Here is a 19562-nt window from a genome sequence, read left to right on the forward strand (position 1 = left end):
CATGTGCCAATCCACGAGCTTAGCCCACATTTTAACGTTTTATTGTTGTCCATACGAGCTATGAGCCTGGGCAATTCTTGCGCAGTCTCTGGAAAGCCCAGGATCGTGCGTCAATAATTTTACTTATCCAATATGACGGACTCTAAATGCCATGCGTGAACAGTTGCATTATCCATGTGTGCAAAAAAAATCAAGAGGCATTTGTGAATAGTCTGGCCTGCCCCTCTCGGGACTTTAATTTTTACCAATCGTCCAAAGTTGGACTTGGCCTTGTCCGAGTTGTGAACGCATTAGCCCATCCTTTTAGGGATCGTCCTATCAAACGTACAAGTGCCGTGTTTAAAGCTTGGTTGACGTTCGTAGTTGGATTAGAACACATGCACTTGGTGAAGATAGAAATAATATAGTATTATTTATTACACGTAAAGAGAAATATACACTATAAATCATTAATAAAATTATAAACGAAAAATAATTTTTTTTTTCAGTACACTTGTTTAACCCTACAAAAAAGTTGATAAAGCTCAATATTGTAGTCTGTGCTTGATTTCAGATTTTTTTGTGTGCCTACAACGGTTTTAGCACAAATACTGACTTTATTGAAGACAAAATTAAGTGGTTAAGGTTTGTGAGTAGAATTTATATGAAGTAGTATTTTAATATCTCATTTACAACATACCACACTGTGGAAAAGAAATTCTATTCTTCATCTTCCTGTCAATTCTTAAAAAACTCTAACTATTAAAATTGTGAAATTCGAAGAAATGGGCCAACCCATTTGTGTACAAAAACCTAAATATACCGTACGAATAGTCGACGAGTGTACGCCGAATGCTACCACTTTTTCATTCTGCTTTCACAAATAATATTCGAGTTTGATTACGTTTCACACGTCGGCTGACTCATGATGTCAAAGCCGGTAACGATATTTCCACCAGTCTTTTAATACTGACGTTATTTCACATCTCCTTACCTAATTTAACAATAAATAAATAAATAAATAAATAAATAAATAAATAAATAAATAAATAAATAAATAAATAAATAAATAAATAAATAAATAAATAAAAATTGGGTGTGGATAATACTCGTGTCAGCTACCGTTCAAATAAATGTAAAACAGTTAATTTAAAAACTTGTAGAAAGCCTCGTTACCTTCAGAAGCCTGTGTCGAGTTATCACTTACCACTTCCATAGATCTAAAAAGATAGATTGTTATTGTGCGTGAGAAAATAATTTTTGGGCTATAATAAGTTGAGCAAGGTATCTGAATTTTTTGACTATCCGAAATTCCTTGATTTGACAAACATTGTGTTAATGCCATTTTTTAAGAACATATATAATTTATTGATTGTATTAACCTAAAATTCCTGAAATTCTCCTGACATATCCAAAAAATTTCTTAAATTCTTGACCTTTTTCCTGATATTTAGACAATTTTTAGAAATTCTTTACTTGTGTGGAAAGCCTGTGTTCTTATGGAACATGTTTTGCACGTAGCTACAACAATAAAATTCAATTTTTGTTTTTTTCAATAAAACTGTTTTCGATTTTGGAGATGGAAAAGAGTCTTGTGTTTAATTAAAAATTAGACCTTGATTGAAGAAAATTTGCCATATGAAAATTTTGGTAAAATTGCTAAATTTTATTTACATTTGGCGAATTAAAGTAAAACGAAAAATGTACTCGAATATTGCAGTACCTGAGAATGTGTCGAAGTAATGTTATAAAGTCACCTTGCTTTTGCACATTTTAAAGTACTGAGACATTTCACTAAGAATGTGAATAATTTTGCTGTTATATCTCGAAATATTTACTTTTCAATGCTGTATGATATATAATAACCGTGATTCTGTGCAAACCATATTAGTTATATTCACAGATTTAATAAAACTTATCTACGAAGAAAATTTTAAGAAGTTGACATCTTAATGGCCAAACGCGAAATAAAATTTTAACACAAACATAAAACCTTATGCACGGTTATTTTGGGGTAGTTGAGGCCTGTTGCCTGGCAGCAATTTGTTTCTTTCCCCAAACACGAAATCAACTGAAATTTGTTAATAATCATCTGTTCTCATGCTATAGTTATAAAAAGAAAGAAATAAATTTAAAAAAAATGTGAAACAATATTTTCAGCAAATCTTCGGCCGCTTTAGGTTGGTTGCCTAGCAACCAAATTTTTCCTGCATGAGACCAAATGAAATTTATAGATCATAATCTGTACTAACATTTCATTTTCAATTTGTTTATTTTTGCTGAAAATGTCACTTTCTAGGATTTATTAATAAGTGACTTTGTGAAGAACATAAGAAAAACTAATGAGCAGATGATCCAGACAGAAAAGCTAGACCTAATTCATAGGTTACTTAGCTATCGAGTGTGATCTATTAAAGTTTTTTAAAATAATTATGTTAGCACTCCAGTCTCCTTAATGACATAGCCTTGTATTCCCATTCCCAGTCTCCTTATTGTTATAATTCAAAAAAGTGTCAACCCCACAAAAGGTTTTCTTGTCTCGTTCGCTTTCCTACTTGTTTAGATATCTATATAACATGTTTTCATTAAAAAACTATTACTGCACACTATGTGGAAAAATTATTTAAAGTGAAATTATGTCACGGGAAAATTAATATTTGAAATAATATTACAAATAAGGTACAATGAAACGTTACATTACGTTTCATTGAGAAATTTGATTTTTTATGAAAAATTTCGAGTTGACTTCTTTTTCACCTGAAATTGGTCCATACTATTGCATATATTACCTTTTTACATTTCCATCTTGAATATTTTCTTCTTCTTCATTTTCTTCATCTCCTTCAAAAGGAGCCAATGTGAAGGGATTAAAACCAGATATCATTTCCCCAATAATGCCTACCCTACGTACAAAAAACTTTGGATACAAAACAAATAAAAATTTTACAAGGTTATTTAATTATAATGACAAATTCCATAAAAAATTGAAGATGTATCTAATACCGTAAATGCAAAATGGATTTGAATGTACTAGAAAATGAAGCCATTTATTAAATTCTCAGTTTTCACAGTCAAAAATTTCAACAAGCACAATACATGTAACTGGCAACACATATAACATTCAATTGTCTTAAATAAGAAAATTTCCTAACTTTTCCTGACCGAGTGACATCGTGGATCAAATTGAAATCAATCTGACCTTTTTTACTGAAAACTGATATCTGAAGTGGTAACTCATGACTTAATTAGCATGATCAGCGCACAAAATAACAATTGTAAAAAAAATAGGACTTTTTTGTTTCATGTCTCGTGATCAAGCAACTAATAAAGATGACATAAATATGTGTAAAAAACGTGTACTAAAAGTAGGGTGTAGATGTCTGTTCTGTGTACTTAAGAGTAAAAGCAGATGTTAGCACAAAATCGACTGCATGTAGACCACAGAAGATTTAAATCTAAATTCCAGGACTTGTACGACGAAGGTACTGCAACGTTTTACAAACTTTGTGTTTATGGGACCAAGTGACAGGATGATCTTTGACGAGTACAGAATTCATCATCATCTGCAAAATCCAATAGAGTTTTTTCTCCGCATTTGATTTTGCCTCAAGGAGTTTAATTTGTTAGTAGGGAATAAATTTTGTAGACTTTGCGGCTTTATTCATATCTTGTAGAAAATGTCTCAGACTATGCAAATCAATGATTTGGAAATGGCATTTTATTTACAAATTATTTTACAATCTTTCCATTTTAAAAACTCTACTGTTAAGGGTGAAGGAAAATCAAAATCAATTTTTTTCCTCCACCAACAAAGCTAACATTGAGATTCTGGAAGCTTACTTTAGAAGATTACAAACTGGTCCCATTTCTAAGAACCTTACAATCCTAATGTAATTGATGTTCAATCACTAATCAGAAGTAATCTATGACAAATTAATCAAAAAGACCGAATGATGTAGATAAGTAGAAAATAAAGACTTTAAATTTTTTTTGGATTAGTAAAAATTTTAACTCAACATGACTTCTTTTCAGGACAATTCTAGGCCATTTCAACTTTTTATCAAAATTTCAGAAATTTCCAAGACTATTGGTGGTCACCATGTGACCATTTACAGAAAATAGAATTTTCCAACATAAAACAGATGCGTTACAGTATAAAAATGACATTAATACTGGAAAACAACATGAGAAAGAAAAATACATGGATGAAAAATATTGAACTTAGATTACAATGATAGATGTAAAAAATAACAATGATAAACTAGAATTCGATTCTTTCTGAAGCATGCAACTTGAATCAGTCAGTCAGTTGGTCGATTAATGCATCAATGATACTGTTCTTACCTCATACTTTCTACGTTGATTTCATAAATATTATCATTTTCTTTTGCTTCAGCTTTGCTAAAAAGTTTCAATTTTTAATTCAAAAACAGCAGGCATTAAAGATTTCCGCAAAGAATATCAAAAGGTTTTAAATAATCGTTTCTGTTTGGTCAGTTTTCATTTCAACAACTTTTGGAAGAGTTGTCACATGTCATGGTGAAAATGCAATTTCTCATTTTATTTAAGGCTTGTGGCGAAGTAATAAAGAGTAACGTAAAACATACTTAAAGTTATTTCAAGATTTCAGAAACAATTCCTATAATGTTCCAGAAAATCATGCTACTTTTTATTGTGCTGTTTTGGCTCGTCACAATACTTAAATGCAGATTTGTAAACTGTTAGCTGTTAAATAAAAAAATCTTGTTAAACATGTTGGTCGGTCCAAAAAACTGCTCCATTTCAGAGAAACTTGGCACAGTAAACAAAAATGTAAAGAAACATTAATTCTTTACGTTTTACAACTCTGTTTTACTCTCTAGTGGACTAAAAATTATTAAAAGACTTTTTTTATCTTATTTGCTTACATTTGTAAGAACATTTGTCTATCTGGTAGAATTTTTTTTGGTTTGTTTTTCTGACGTTTTTCTGAATGAAGTGGCATCAAACAAGGTTAACTTGTTTGATGCCACTTCATTCAGATATTTTTATTTTTATTACCACATACACATACCTGTTTTTTATTGAAAATGGTTTACTCCTATCAAGCAGCCATGTTGCAGATTCTTTCGAATTAGGAAGCAAAGCTACTAACACCGGTGATCTTTGGCTAAATCAAATAATTTAATGATAAATTTATACCAATAGTATATGCTCGTGAGTTATTGCAAAGAAGTTTAGCCTAATTTTTCATGGGCTGAGTTGCAAATAATTCACAGGGAAGTTTTCCACATCATTACCACTAGAAAATTTTCTTCAAAAAATGTGAAGACCATGAAAACATTATACTCTCTCCCCCACAGTAAACATATCCCTAACTTTTACGGAAGACAAGCAGGTTTGGAGAAGTGTTTCAACCAAGCAGAAAAAGAATTTTGTGAAAAAAATTTACGTAAGCAGGGTGTTTGTAAAGGAAACAATCGAGAATACTTTAAACAACTGGACACGTTAATAAGGATAATAGAATGTTTTTCATACATGATGAAAGATGTTTGTTTAAACAATATATGCAGTTGCTTCGAAGTGATAAAATACAGAATGATAGAACTCAATTTCAGTTGATACATACTTGATCATAGACTTGATTGGAGGTCTTTTACTAAAATATAAAACTAAAATATTATCTAACTACCCTAATAAAGTCCAGGATGCTTTTTCACAAAAAGAGCCAACACAAAATTGCGACAGAGGAATTAACATTTACTTTTGTTTCGAAGAGAATGATGCAAGTTTGATGTTATGAATATCCTCTGTGGTTAGATCTGATGCCAGCTTAAAACCTAAAATAAGAAAAAAAACCTATCATAAAACAAAACGAGAACAAAAAATCTTTGTAACTATAAACAATAACTCACCATCGTTATTTAATGGACGGCCATGTGCATTAAACGCGTTACTGCGAAATAATCTAAAAAATTTGCAGTCATTTTATAGTTAAAATTATATTTTCTTTATTTATGCGTTAGGAAACATATTTTTGAGTTGAAATGTTTTACAATTGGAATGAAAGAAAATAATCATCTGGTTTCGATTTGTAAGCAGAACTCAAAACGACATTGGTAGATCTGTTAAAGGCTAAATTTAACACAAATAAAAGCGTGACAAAAATTGACGTAAAAAACAACTATAGCAATAATAAAAACGAGAAAACAAGAGAAAGAATACAGTAGATTAAAAAGTGATTTAAATGTTTTCGGCCTATTCTCTTCTCTGGAATTTTTATTGCGGGAGAATAAAATAATATACAATTAAAAAAGCATTTTTTTAAATTTCAATATTATGCAAAGGCTTGTTTTATGCACTTGGCTTCAATCTGCATGAAATTTAGTTTGAAATAAAACTTTCTGAATTAAAAATGGTAAGTTAGTATAAAACGCAAGCTACTGTATAGACGCAGACTGAAATAAGAACATACCTGCCTAGTTCTTCCTGTATGAGCTCTAAACTGTTTCTACGAAACGTCACCCACACAACGAGACAACAGAAGGAGTATAAGGTCTAAACTTTGAAAAATCACAACTTGGTGTCTGGCTCACACACTTTGACGAGTTTGAATACAAACACATTAGGTGTCACTAAATATGTTTGACATACAAACCTCATAGAACGCCCTATCCGCTTTGGTGTATGATTTTCTTTGCCTGTAAAAAAATAATTTATAGGTGAGATAATATCTTAATGTTTGAATTAAAATCTAACATCCTAGAAAAATCATTAAGATTCAAAATTGTTCACTTTCTTTAGCAAAGGAGTTTTTTAATAATATCAAAGGCGTTAATGGACCAAGTTCTAACAGTTGCACTTACATACCTTCCGCAAGCCATGTGATGTTGCTTCTCACCTTGAAGACCAAGAAGTAAAGTACAGTATTTTTCTGCTAACTGCTTTTTAATCCTTTCCTCCTTGTTTATAGTAACCAAAATTGCTTTCTTCTCTGCTACACTCGGTTCCCTAAATTTAATAAAAAAATAAGTTGGAGTAAATGTACATATAATCAGGCAGTTGAACTTGCTATAAAAAACATTTACATTAGCGTGGATTTGGATTGATTTTCAAGAGCGATTCTATCAAAGAATACATCGAAGTAGCACAACAAAACAACCAGTAAGGCATCAAACTGATTTTCTCTAAAATACAAAACCAACATAAACACAGCATACATATTGTGGAGATAGGTTGTAGTGGTTCATTCCAGTTTTTCGTCTTCATGCCTGGTGGTTAGATAGCATAGTTACAGTAGGAGGGAAGGAACAGCCAGCCATAGGATGGAATCTTCATACACGTTAAACTTTTGTTACTTTCGGACATATACAACATTCATAATATACAGCTTTAAATTGACTACAAGTTATTTATGTGACGCATTGATAATTCTATTTTACTACCTTACACTGTCTTGAAATAGTTCTGCCACATCATTCGATGCCATTAACAATTCATAAGATACCACTGTAAATTAAAGAAAAAGTGCTATAATATATAGAATCCACAACAAATTCTTTACTCAACTTTCAACTCAATTTTTATTTTTCGTTTTAAAACAAACAACTAAAAAAGAACTCCATTTTTTGGCAAAAGAACTCTATTTCATGGCAAAAAATTGTGCTCTCTACAATACACATTTCCCGAATTATTTTGACCTTAACATCATTTTCAGCATCAGTAAATTGGTTAATGTATAGATTTTCAACTTATTACGACATTGGAAAGTCCTGTTATGGTGGCATTATTGTTACGGTCACAGCCTTCTTAATTTTCGACTTGTACTAATAAGCCTCATATTCGAGCAAAGGTTAATTAGTACAAAATTAAAAAAACTGTTGTAGCAGGTTGTTTGTTTGATGTTTGAATATGAAAATTTCACAATTTATCAATTTTTATGTGAGAATTTCGAAACTTACATTCATTTTCTTTAAAAAAGTTGAGAAAGAGCTGCGGCACATCAAAGAAAATAAATTCGGGAAAGGTTTATTAAAATTCATTTTTTAAAATTTATTCTTAATCTAAAAATTTGAAAATCAAATTCTAATTTTTATTATCATCAAAACCGATTTTAATTTTGATTTTCTTTTAAATTGAAAAAACATATCCAATATTTTTTGATATTAACTTGAATGAATTTAAGTTAATTTTATGTGATGATGTAAATATTACTATTTTAATTTTACTGAATTTTAACTTTTTCAAAGTTTTTCAATTTTGTTTCATGAAATTAAGTTTAAAAACCACTAATACAATCATATCTTTTTTGTGTTAAGAAATTAAAGGACAAGACAAACTTATACCTTATAGCCCAATTATTTCTGTAAGCAAATCCAGAAAACTATAGTGTTTTTCATATTCTCCATTTATCCAATCACAATTTTCTGTTCATCATGGATTTTTTTCTTTATATTCTTTTTATCAAGCATCAAATTCAAAAGCTACTGTTTTTTTCACTCAGTCACAACTTGTAAATATTTTACGTAAATGTTTTAAAAACCTAACCATACCACTCTACGTGCACATATTTAACAAGGTGTGATAACTTGTTGGCAAAAGCTGCCTAAAGTAAAGCAGCTTTTACATGTTTCATTTTGTTTAAATCTCATTGTCCATGTAAAAGCTACCTAAGAGTTTAAGTGAAAACACAAACCTTTGACATCATGCAATGTGATTGGTCGAGTTTCAGATGTATGAATTTTTACTGTGCTTGGTTTGGGAGAAGTAACAACTGATTTTTTGTGTTGTCGCACGGCTTTCTTTTGCTTCGTTGAAGAACTGAAAATAAATTAAAAATGAAGGAGCGTTAATCAATAGGCGGCCAGGTGCCACTTAATGTTTCGACCTTCTATAATTTCAGCAGGTTCCTTACCAACAGGGGTCCCTATTTAATTGGCAGTGGAAAAGTATAATAGTATAAAAGATGAAAAATAAGATTTCAAAACAGTATATATACATTTTTACTTTTTCTTAACACTAAAATAAGCAGCCTGCCACTATTTTAAAATCTTTATCTAAGTTTTTGATGAACACACCTGCTCTTATGTGGTGCTATAAATGGTCTTGTCATTTTCTTAGCTCTTGAAGCATTAGTCAATTGGTGACCAGTACTATGAACAAACAAACACCAAATCTGTAGTAGCAATATACACTACCAGAGCTAATAGCAGTTGAAAAAATGTTATCATTTCTAGTCCCCCAAAATTTTACTTTCTGTGTGCTGCCGGACATAAAAATTAACAGCTAAGAAGTTGAAATAATATTTTGCCAGTTCAATAGGAAAACTGTCCAAAATATGTAAAGAGTATATGCAGCTATAGAAATACTTTTATACACAGTCAACACTGCCATATTATTACTATTTCAATTTTATTTAAAATAAATAGTTTCGAAAGTTCAATTTGCGGTGAAAGTTAATTTGATCAAAACTTCTAGCTTTATCCAAACAGCTAACGTCTTTATTGAGCAGTGAAGTAGATTGTTCTACCAGTAATGTGAAATATTTTACTTTGCTTTATACTTTCACAGATAATAAAATAATTGTCTACATACCTGATTTGTTCCAGACTATTTGTCTCTTCCTTCCATATCCATTTTTTGAACATTGTGTTTGTGTCTGGAAGCATATCAGGAAACTAAAAATTTTTTTATGTATTTCATGTTATTTATTAGTAAATTTGTATGCAAAATTGGTTAAGATAGAGGTTGTGAATCAAGATTGAGGTTGTAAATCAAGATTTAGTTTGGCTATCCAAAACCTGCAGAAGATAAAACAACTAGCTTGCTCAGACTGCAGTTACTAGTGTGATCATGTGTACAAAACATCTTATATTATAATATTACACTGTGGCATGCATAGTTGATATGATCACTATAGTTGGATTCAAACAGTTTTTTATTTTTTGATGTTCTGCTATAACATGGATGACGCCAATACAAATAAACAAGACTACCCAAACAATTTTTGTGTACTACATATTTTAGGACTAATAACTAATGTGATGTCCTGTGGGAGGGGACGGGGGGAGGAGTACTAAGGACCACCTCTGACCAAAACTGGATAAAAGCATTTGATTCAGAACTGTCATTAAAAAATTTCAAACTGTAATATCTATGTACCAACTGTTTGTTAAAAGCATCCTTTGTTCCTGCCGTATTGAAATTTATATTTTTTATATAATTTGTGTTGTCCTTGTGTTGTCCCATTTGTGCTCTGCTGTAGAGTTCGCTTTGGGGTGGAGATGCATTATATATATTTGTATATTTGTTGTGATGTCCCGTGATAATTATATAAAAGGAATAATTGTAATTTTGGTACTATTTTAGTTAAATTTTCCCCTTGAGTCCGTGTTGTTTTTGCACATCTTACACATCCATTTTCTGTGCTAGCAGTCTTCAACATGTAGCGACAGGGTTGAACATACATTTTAGTAATAAATTCGCTGTTGAGTGAAATAAGTCTTTCGTGCACCACAGGAGTTGTTCTGCATCTGAGCACTATTTTCAGTTGTTTTCTCTCACTTATACAGTTGGCTTGGCTTATGCCACTATAATTCTAAGAGTAAGATTGTTAACGACTCCGTTGGAATCGTGTTATATTTCCAAGCACCTACATCCTTATACATTTACTTGATTGGTGTTCTCGGTTTTACGAGACATTGAAAAAGCGTATTTAAATTTATGTTAAATTTTTTAATTCATGCATCAGAGTTTGGATTTTTTTCAGGGAGAACATCAGAACAATATTTTGCCGAAGTATTTATCGATAATAAAGACATGCTTCATCATAATGTGAATGACAAGAACAAAATTACATGTTTATACATTAATTTGGGAGAAATAACCATATTATTATTTTTTATGAATAATTGTAGAACTGTAGAACTCTTTCCAACATTACAAAAAAAAACATATTATGTGATGAAAATAAATTCTGAACTCTTCATGCAAAATAATAATAAATTAAATTTGTTGACTTTTGTAACTTCATACACACTTTTTTAGATTTAGCAGGGTAATATTGTGTAAATGTAGAAAGAGTGCAATACACAAGATTTCGCTAGTCACCAGAGGATCTTCCTCTCTGAACCAAGCATATCCTGCAAATAACACTTCTTTAAATACTGCCGGCACTACCCAACCTATCAACTATAAGCAACAGAAGTCAACTATCAAGAGTGAAGAGTTTCTTCAATGAGGGTCTCCTCCAAGAGACAGTAAATTCTGTAAAGGATTAGCAATAAAACAATGCCAAAAATTTCGTTATATATAAAAGTGGGCTAATATATTGCTAAAGCTACACAGAACTTTACAAAGATATGTTTTACTTGTGGTTAGCAAAGTGCTTGTTAAACATTTTCTTTTTTCACATTTAAACTGATTTAGTGTAAGCAATCACAGCTTTAAATGCTTTGATTTTAATCTATGTTTTACAACATTTTGTTCATATGATTTGAATCTGTTTGGGCTACTGTATTAAAAACCACTGCAATATTATAAGTTATCAATATCATTAGTGAAAGGTTTAAATTTTAATAGTAACAGTATTCATGCTCTTTCTACATTAAATACACACCATTCAAAGTTTCCTTAGGTCAGTTTACAGATTCTAAAGATTTAAGTGGTACATATTTATTTCTTATTTCAATATCTTAATTGTTCCTACAGGCCTTGAAGGATGTCATGATATAGAATTTTTTGTAGACCCAAAAAAGAACATTTTAGAGATTGATTTCTCTATGTCATGGACAAGTGAGTTTGCATTAAAACCTAGATAGTCACATAGTACTTAAAAAGTAAACAGAAACATCTCAAGGAAAGCTGTTAATCTGCCAAAACAGCCCCTACATCGAAAAACATTTTTTAGGCTGTACACCACAATCAAAAATAAAGATGGTATCATAATTCCCAATTTACATATTGATGAAGGAGCAATACCAGAGATTATATACAGTGCAGTGGTTTTCAAATCCATGGGTTCAATCTGTGACAAACTACATAAGATGAAAAAAATTTACTAACCAGCTGTTTCAATTCCTCTAATGGTTTATCAGTTGGTAATTTCTTTACAGCACTGTACATTTTTTATTAGCTTTTGCCAGCTATTATATATAAATTGAAAGTAATAATAACAGCAGGACTGTATCTGACTATAAACTAGCTACATATTAGTGTATCTACCCCCCTTGAAGGGAACCCAAGGTATAAATAAATAAACGAGTGTCATTTTGGCAAAAAAATTCTGTTAATCAATTCACCTTTGTAAAATCTATGCATTTATAAAATTTGAATACACATCCCTTAACAGGTCTAAAATTACTGATGACAGAAAATGTCAAAATTGACATCATAATTTATGCAGCATAATTAAATCTGAAATCCTTTATATAAATGTGAATATCTTGATAACGAAAAGTTCTTGATAACTACTTATTAAAAGATCTATAATGTAATTCCAACATCATTTTATACCTCGAGTTCCCTTTAAAATAAAAAAAAGATAAAGCAGAGATGTGTTTGAAATAAAAAAAACTTTCTCTTTATTCTCATTAAAAAGACTTTCTCTTTATTCTCATTATCACCTACCATCGCGACAGGTTTTGTCACCATACTAGATTCTCGATAGATCGTGACAATTTATTTTAATTGTTTCTTATTATTATAAACGTGTTACACCGCGCATCGAGGGAGTCCGCTCACGTTACGTGCTTGATATGTTTTCCAGTACTGTAAGTTACTTTTTTAACTTGATTTCTTCGATCGTTGCGGTCTGTTCTTTATATTTCTTGGCTGTGTGCATGCGTGCTCATGTTCATTGTTTTAAACGCAAAATCAAAACAACTACAATATACGTCATGCTGCAACTCATCTATATGTATATGGGACCTAAGAAAATGGTATGCAGGTGTATAACAGGTAAATATTGAAACTTAGTGTCTCACGTGGATACATCTGCGTCACTTGTGGAAATGCTAACTCACCTGGAGTGTCTCTCGTGGAAATGTTTTGCCCAGATTGCGAAAACGGCCTGTTTACAACCAGGACAGCCGGATTATTTACGCATGGCTTGATTATGTTTTTTTGTCATAATTATGTCGTGGTGGCTAGATTATGAATGCTGATATAATGGCTGGCAAAGGCAGGCTGTGATTGGCATTTTCTTGGAACTTTTGTGAATAAACTATTGACGAATTATTGTCACATGCCATTTTTCTCTGCATGATAAAACACCATTGGAAACTAACTATATAGATTTTGCGGATGGGTGGATTCATTTTTATTTTTTGCAGGAATTGAATTTTGGGTATGACCTAAATTATTTGTTTTGCGGAAACTAAGTTTAGTGAAAAGTTATTAACTTGTGAATCCCAAAATTTAGATACCACGAAATTTCATTTTATTTGCGAACAACAACAACTTTGACACAAAGCCTATTTGCTTGTCAGAAGTGATAAATAATATAAAAGTCTCAAATAATATTAGACTGCCGTACATAAGTCTGCCTCCCCTGATCATGTTTGTTTTTTAAGCAACAAATGATATTAGACTGTCGTACATAAACCTGCCCTGATTATATTCCTTTTATAAAGTGCCAAATGCCAAAAAATTACTTAATGTTATTACTGTCCAAAATTGTTTAAAGGGTTATTTTGGGCCAAATGTGAAAACTATGTAAAAAACGGCTTTTAGTACCTCAATTTATTCAGGCTAAATATACATACCCAGCCTGTCCTGATTAGGCCACCGTTGAAAATATGTTTGGTTAGCGTCATTTCTAATTACAAAAGTGAGTCGGTCAGTCAGTCAGATAAAAACTTTTCCCGAAAAATTACAAAAATACTAGCTATATTTTACAGCCATATTTTGTTATTCGTTTTAAATGTACGCCAGGTGTATTTTTAGCCTCTGTTTCAAGTTCGATTTTTGTCAGTCAATGTTGTTTCCATGGTTTTCGCTTGTATTGCCATATAAATGCGGGCAGGAAAATACAGCACTGAGTAGCACAGCGCAGTCGCCTATCGAAATAACATTCAAACGTAACAACCATAATTCAGAGGACCGCTGAAAAGGTAAATGGTAGATTTTGTTGCATGTCAAAGATTGTTTGTGGATTGTTTCGATTATTATTTACAAATTTACTGACTCCCCGACTCGACTTTCCCCTTTCAAAGTGAGTTGGTTGGGGGTGACGCTAACCAATTAGCTATATTTTTGAGGGTGGCCTTATGTTAACCTGATTATGTATTTTCTGCCATGTTTTTAACTGGGGCAAGCTGCCGTACATAATTAGGGCAGCATTTATTATCCGGGCAGAACCGAAACACCTGTGCCTCACTGAAAAGCTAAACTCCCCTACCTGGCTTGGCCAGGGTGTCTCTCCTCGTGGATGGAAACACTGTGTGGGTTCACCACCATAAAAGTTTTTTGTCACACTAGAGGTCACTTGCACGTATATAGCTAGTAAACTCACTCACTCACTTGCGTTTGTAACTGAACTAATAGCTATTATAAAAAAATTGTTGACGTGATTTTTTTTTTGACTTTTGCATTTTTTCATCCAAATGCTCATTTATCGCAACTTTGTTTACCATTTATAAACAAATCACTAAACCGTACCCGACCCTTAGCCACATTTTTGCGGGCACGACCGGGCCCCGTTTTTTGCACATTTTTGCCCATCCTTTGAGATTTGCGTTTTCTTACCTTAATAACTTTCTTCCCATTTTATTTATCAAAGACTTCTATAACGTTTTAAAAAATTCTTGTTTAAACAAATTGCTCAATAAGACTGTGCAGTAAATTCTGTGCAATACAGCTAACTTTACATTGATTTAATAAATATTGTGTGAAATCAACTTGCGCTAAATCACCTTTTGCCTTTTGATCGTTTTTACCCATTTTTTTCAAACCGTTCTGGAATTACTAATGTACTTAAGGGGGCTACGGAACGGCTGTCGAAAGTCGAGCTGATAGCGGCAAAAAGCAAAAATGGCTATTTTTCCGGCATGTATGTAATTTACAGACTCGAACATATAGATATATCTAGAATTTTATCTTCTCAAGCCTTTGTCATGTTTTCATCAAGGATAATATTTCTTTGTAATATACTTTTCGAAAAAAAATATTGAACCAGCGAGCAAAGTGCGCTGGGCTGTTCATTGCACGCGAAACGCGTTTGCCGGATTTTTTAATATGTGCTCGGGATATACGGAATGTGAGCATTCTAACCGGTTCGTAGCCCCTTTAAACGCACGTGTAAATAAACTAAAGGTATACGCAGTTTTGATAGGAGCAACCGAACACTCCAGAAAATAGAAGCAGGTGAACTGTGTCCGCTGATGCCCTGGGAAGGCTGAGAAAAAGATGTGTATGTAAAGAATGTATCATAATGAATGACTCTAGTGATGAGTAACTTGGATATCGAGAATAATGCTGTTATTAAGTAATGCATTCTTTGTCGTAAAATTTTGTAAACCAAAAAAGATCGGCACATTTCCTTAAGAATTCAGGATAGTAGGATAAAAACGAAAGGGGAAAGTCTTTATTGACAACTTGGATTCTGAATTACAAGAGAATCGTTCTCATTGTGAGTTTTTTATACTTTGAAACTTTATGTGAGGTTGGAGTAAAAAATAAACACTGTTTATATAAAAATTTGTTTTATCTAAAGCTACTCTAATATGTTTTGTTATAAAAGCGCATGCGCGTACATGCATGTGTATACACAAGACGAATTTTAAACGAATAGCGTATGTTCCTCTTCTACAGAAAAATACACACAAAAATCTGTGCAAAAATTTAAGAAGATAGCTGATACGAAGAAAACTTAATTTAAGAATAGATTAGGAATACACTTGTCTCGCTTTTGTTTACTTTTTATATAAAGTTTCCGTAAAGCGTATTAAATTGCGGCTAAAGCTAAATTAAGTTCAGCTGGCGAAATAAAAAAAACCTTTTTTGGGAAGTTGTTTGAAAACCTGATTGTACATCTTGTATGTGGATTCACCAAGACACAAAAACACGACAAACAAACAGAATGAACAGATCAAGTAAGTATTGAAATTACTAATGCGCAGATATACAACATATGTTACACAAATATACAACTACTGTACAATAACATGTTAGACAAGTAATATAAACAGCATTTTTATGTTAGTTATAGGTTACTTGACATTTAATCAGTTAGATTTTTTTTACTACTAACAATATTTACTACCTCAAGTTAATTAATTTTAGCGAATTTAGCAATTTATCCATATTCGTGAAAATTCATCTGCGGGAGAATTCCTGGATATGTTATTTCGCGAATATAAATCTTTACAAAATTACTAGAAATGACTTCGCAAAATTAACTTCGCGAAACTTTTGGAAAAACGAAAGGATTTTTTTCCTTTTAACGTCTCTTAATTTTCTCGGTAAACTTCTATTTTTGTAGTTTGTAAAAATATTGCTGAGCTTTTGTAGTCTAAGTAAGACTAATTTACTGCATCGTAATAAATAGACCTGAAGTGTATTAAAATGGATAAAAAATACTAGATTTGTGAAAAAAAATGCTTTAAATAAAACTTTAAAATAGTTCATTTGCGACAAAAAATCTTTGCATTTTTTGGAGCTCGCGAAAGTAAGTCCTGGCTAAAATTAATCAACTTAAGGTAGTGAAAAATAGTATTGAAGATAATAGCATTATCAATTGGTTCATACATGTTTTGAGGGAATTCTTTTATAAGAAATAAGGTTCGGGGCTTAAAGAAAGTGCTAAGGAATTTCGAAACTGAAAAACTAATTAAGAAAGAAAAGTTCAAAGCAGTATAAGAAGTTTCAGTTTAGTGTCTAACACACGCGAAAACTGAGAAACTTTTAAAAAATTCGAATATCAAAATTGCCTTCTTTTTCTAGAAACTACAGAGCTACTAAAAAATTGGGATCAGTTTAAAATCGTGTTACTATTCTTTACATGAAACATTTCATTTCGTGAACTTTGCGTTTTTTTAAAAATTCGCAAAAGTTAAATATCACTGGGTTAGTTCTTTTTCTAAGTTCGCTAAAAACTAAGTTTTTAAATAACAAATTATTAATCAACTAGCGAGAAACTTAATGTCGTCAATTCCTCTTCATCATCAACTATTTTATACCCTAACAAATTCATCACTTCATAACATTCTGTCTCGATCACCCGAACAGCTGTATACTTCATTTGCACTCGCCAGTTGTGGACAGACGAGGTTAAATTCTTGGAGTAGAAATCTTCCACAGACCCCGAGGTAGACGATCCTGTTTGTGACGATCTGGTGGTGGCTCCATATGCTAACTTATCAAGCCACATGCGCACTTGTGGAGCCACGGGGACACCGACAAACTTGTAAACTAATTCTGCTATTTGATGGGGATTGGTACCAAGATCCTCGTATCTTAGCAAAGTATACTTTCCCTGTAACCATGGTGGAGCAGTAATGGCGTATTTAATATTACGTAACATTTGATCACATAAATTTTTCGAATAACTTTTCAAATCATCTGATGAGTTTGTACTCGAGTTGTCTTCCGATAAAAAATGCGTGAAAACGATTGCTCGAGGGTCTCTCACGAGATGGACCACTTTGAGCGAGTAGTCAGAGCTATCTTTGTCCATTAAATATGATAATTTATGCACGTCTACGAACTGCACCGTCTTCACAACGGTGTGTTGATGTAACTTGCATATAGCGGATGTGGTTTGCGGTTTCAGTGGTGTGCACATGCGAATACTGTAAAATGAACGCGAATTGACAGGCGGACAGAGCGGCGGAGCCGACAACGCTCTACTAGCCAAGCGGCTTTTTAGTGAACTATACTGAAAAGACATAAAGTTTGCAAAGTATGATAATTCATCGAACTTGCAATGGAATATGCCGTCAAGTAAATGCGTTACCATGGCATCGTATACGTCTGTCGGTCTGTTATCTTTGTAATAATTTAAGGACCGTAATGGTTCATATAAATAAAAAACTTGTGGGTTTTGATTAAAGAGTTCACCAAGCAATGAACTACCACAATACTGACTAGACACAATTAAAATATTTTGTCTCATTTTACTGCCATGTTGACTCATCCAGGAATTGAACTCCAACAGTTTATTCAACCTTTCGTACATTGCAACTTTTTGTCTCAACTCTTGTACCTCACTCAACGAGATATCAGATGTGTTATGGTCTGTTATTATCTTTAGAGTTTCCTGTTGTAACTTCCTCACGTGTGAACATGGCGGTGCCCTAGACTCTAGCTCATTTATTTCGTGGCGACTTCGGTCTTCGTAATAAACATGAAGTATAAGCAAGTAAATAATAGCTATCAATAAAACTATCCACAAAACTGTGTCTCTTGATTTTCGCACTCGTTCTGCAATATATTCAACTTTCATTATAAATATGTCTTTTCTCAAGGAACTTAAACTCTTGGTAAAAGTTAGAATTTCTGTAGTGCTCATTTTTCACACCAATGAATTTACTGATGCAGAATAAACTTTCGAATGTATTAATTCGAGCATTTCAAGGTTAAATCAATATGTTTTCGCTCTGTTAATTACAATTACTTAAAATTGTCTGACCTTCTCTTTGTCATATTTTTATTCATCTCCAGTTCGCGTAAAGGAGTTAATACATCTGATTGTCAGTCAGTTCAGTTGAAAGTGTCAGTAAATTTAATATGTGCCGAACACTAATTGAATTCAATAGGTGCTGTGATAATTAGCAACAATACGGCTGTGATTATGAATTACCGAAGCTACCCAACCATGGAAACCTTTATCACTTTGAGGATGATTCTTAAATTGAGTATTACAAACTTTTGAGCAGCATGACCCATTCAAGGTGAGTTTTATTCACCCAGCTTGAAAACAAACTTAATTACGTGAAGACAAGGGTATCGACAGAAAACCCCTTGTATAACAGTGTTATTTCGTTTCGCTGAAAACGTAAGGAACCTTGCGGTAAATTTTGTCATGTCAAAATCGATGTCGACTTGTTTTGATTTTGTTTTACTCTGCTTTAACAGATGTCCCGTGTATCTCAAAACCGTACGCTTAAAACAACAAACAGATAGCTTTTATTGGTATTTTAACTTGGAGGAAATTTAACCTGAAAGCTTTTCAGCTAAAGAGCATAAATTAATCGATCAACAGTTTTTTTTTAAGTAAAAAACAAATGCGCGTAGAAATAGGGTGGTGAGAGGAAATTAGGTTTTATGATACCTATACTCAGAAAAAAATAGTACAAAGCTGAAATTTTGCACAGTGATTTTTATTATCCTATAAACTACCTAAAAGAGCTCCATCGATTGGACGATTGATTTTAACAGTAGAAAATTCATAAGAGTTTAAAAGGATTGGTTTTATATTTATACAACTTCATTTTCACTTATTAGGCTTTTTATATTTTAACGACCTAAGCAATTATAAAAATATAAAAAGCCTAACAAGTCTTCGGGACGAGGTTGATATGGACAAACAGTACAACCTCTCAGTAAAGTCGTTTTTATGTTTTTTTTACTGCCAAAGATTTCGCGTTCCACAGAACAGGTTGTGG

The 19562-nt window shown here is 32.2% G+C and overlaps 3 protein-coding genes across 6 annotated transcripts in view; all 3 read right to left on the reverse strand.

Moving 5' to 3' along the window:
- The window catches only part of LOC130656769 (spastin-like), a 52486-nt gene extending 49913 nt beyond the window's left edge, over window positions 1-2573 (reverse strand). Inside the window, exon 1 of the mRNA XM_057459686.1 lies at window positions 2565-2573. The gene's annotated coding sequence lies outside the window, so the exon portion shown is untranslated. The remainder of the gene's footprint in view (window positions 1-2564) is intronic.
- On the reverse strand, window positions 388-14582 carry LOC130656772 (protein phosphatase 1 regulatory subunit 36-like). Of its 4 annotated transcripts, none has more exons than XM_057459692.1 (17): window positions 14479-14582; window positions 9553-9635; window positions 9036-9110; window positions 8654-8778; window positions 7404-7467; window positions 7047-7145; window positions 6829-6969; window positions 6617-6659; window positions 6434-6516; window positions 5874-5926; window positions 5723-5798; window positions 5588-5617; window positions 5033-5128; window positions 4324-4380; window positions 2769-2882; window positions 1187-1199; window positions 388-973 (listed from the first exon to the last, which is right to left on the reverse strand). In XM_057459692.1, the coding sequence occupies exons 2-17, from the start codon at window positions 9624-9626 to the stop codon at window positions 911-913; spliced, it is 1206 nt and encodes a 401-aa protein (XP_057315675.1). In that variant the 5' UTR covers window positions 9627-9635; window positions 14479-14582; the 3' UTR covers window positions 388-910. The 4 variants fall into 4 exon arrangements, with proteins under 4 accessions (XP_057315675.1, XP_057315673.1, XP_057315674.1 ...); XM_057459690.1 differs by lacking the exon at window positions 14479-14582 and adding an exon at window positions 12022-12147; XM_057459691.1 differs by lacking the exon at window positions 14479-14582 and adding an exon at window positions 12022-12147 and having other exon boundaries at window positions 1156-1199.
- A 2422-nt stretch (window positions 14583-17004) lies between these two features.
- LOC130657589 (carbohydrate sulfotransferase 6-like) lies at window positions 17005-18762 on the reverse strand. Its single transcript, XM_057460576.1, has one exon. It carries the CDS (start codon window positions 18464-18466, stop codon window positions 17075-17077), a length of 1392 nt encoding a protein of 463 aa, XP_057316559.1. The 5' UTR covers window positions 18467-18762; the 3' UTR covers window positions 17005-17074.
- Window positions 18763-19562: the final 800 nt, after the last annotated feature.

The sequence above is a fragment of the Hydractinia symbiolongicarpus genome, chromosome 9 (assembly GCF_029227915.1).
Source record: "Hydractinia symbiolongicarpus strain clone_291-10 chromosome 9, HSymV2.1, whole genome shotgun sequence".
Taxonomy (NCBI): domain Eukaryota; kingdom Metazoa; phylum Cnidaria; class Hydrozoa; order Anthoathecata; family Hydractiniidae; genus Hydractinia; species Hydractinia symbiolongicarpus.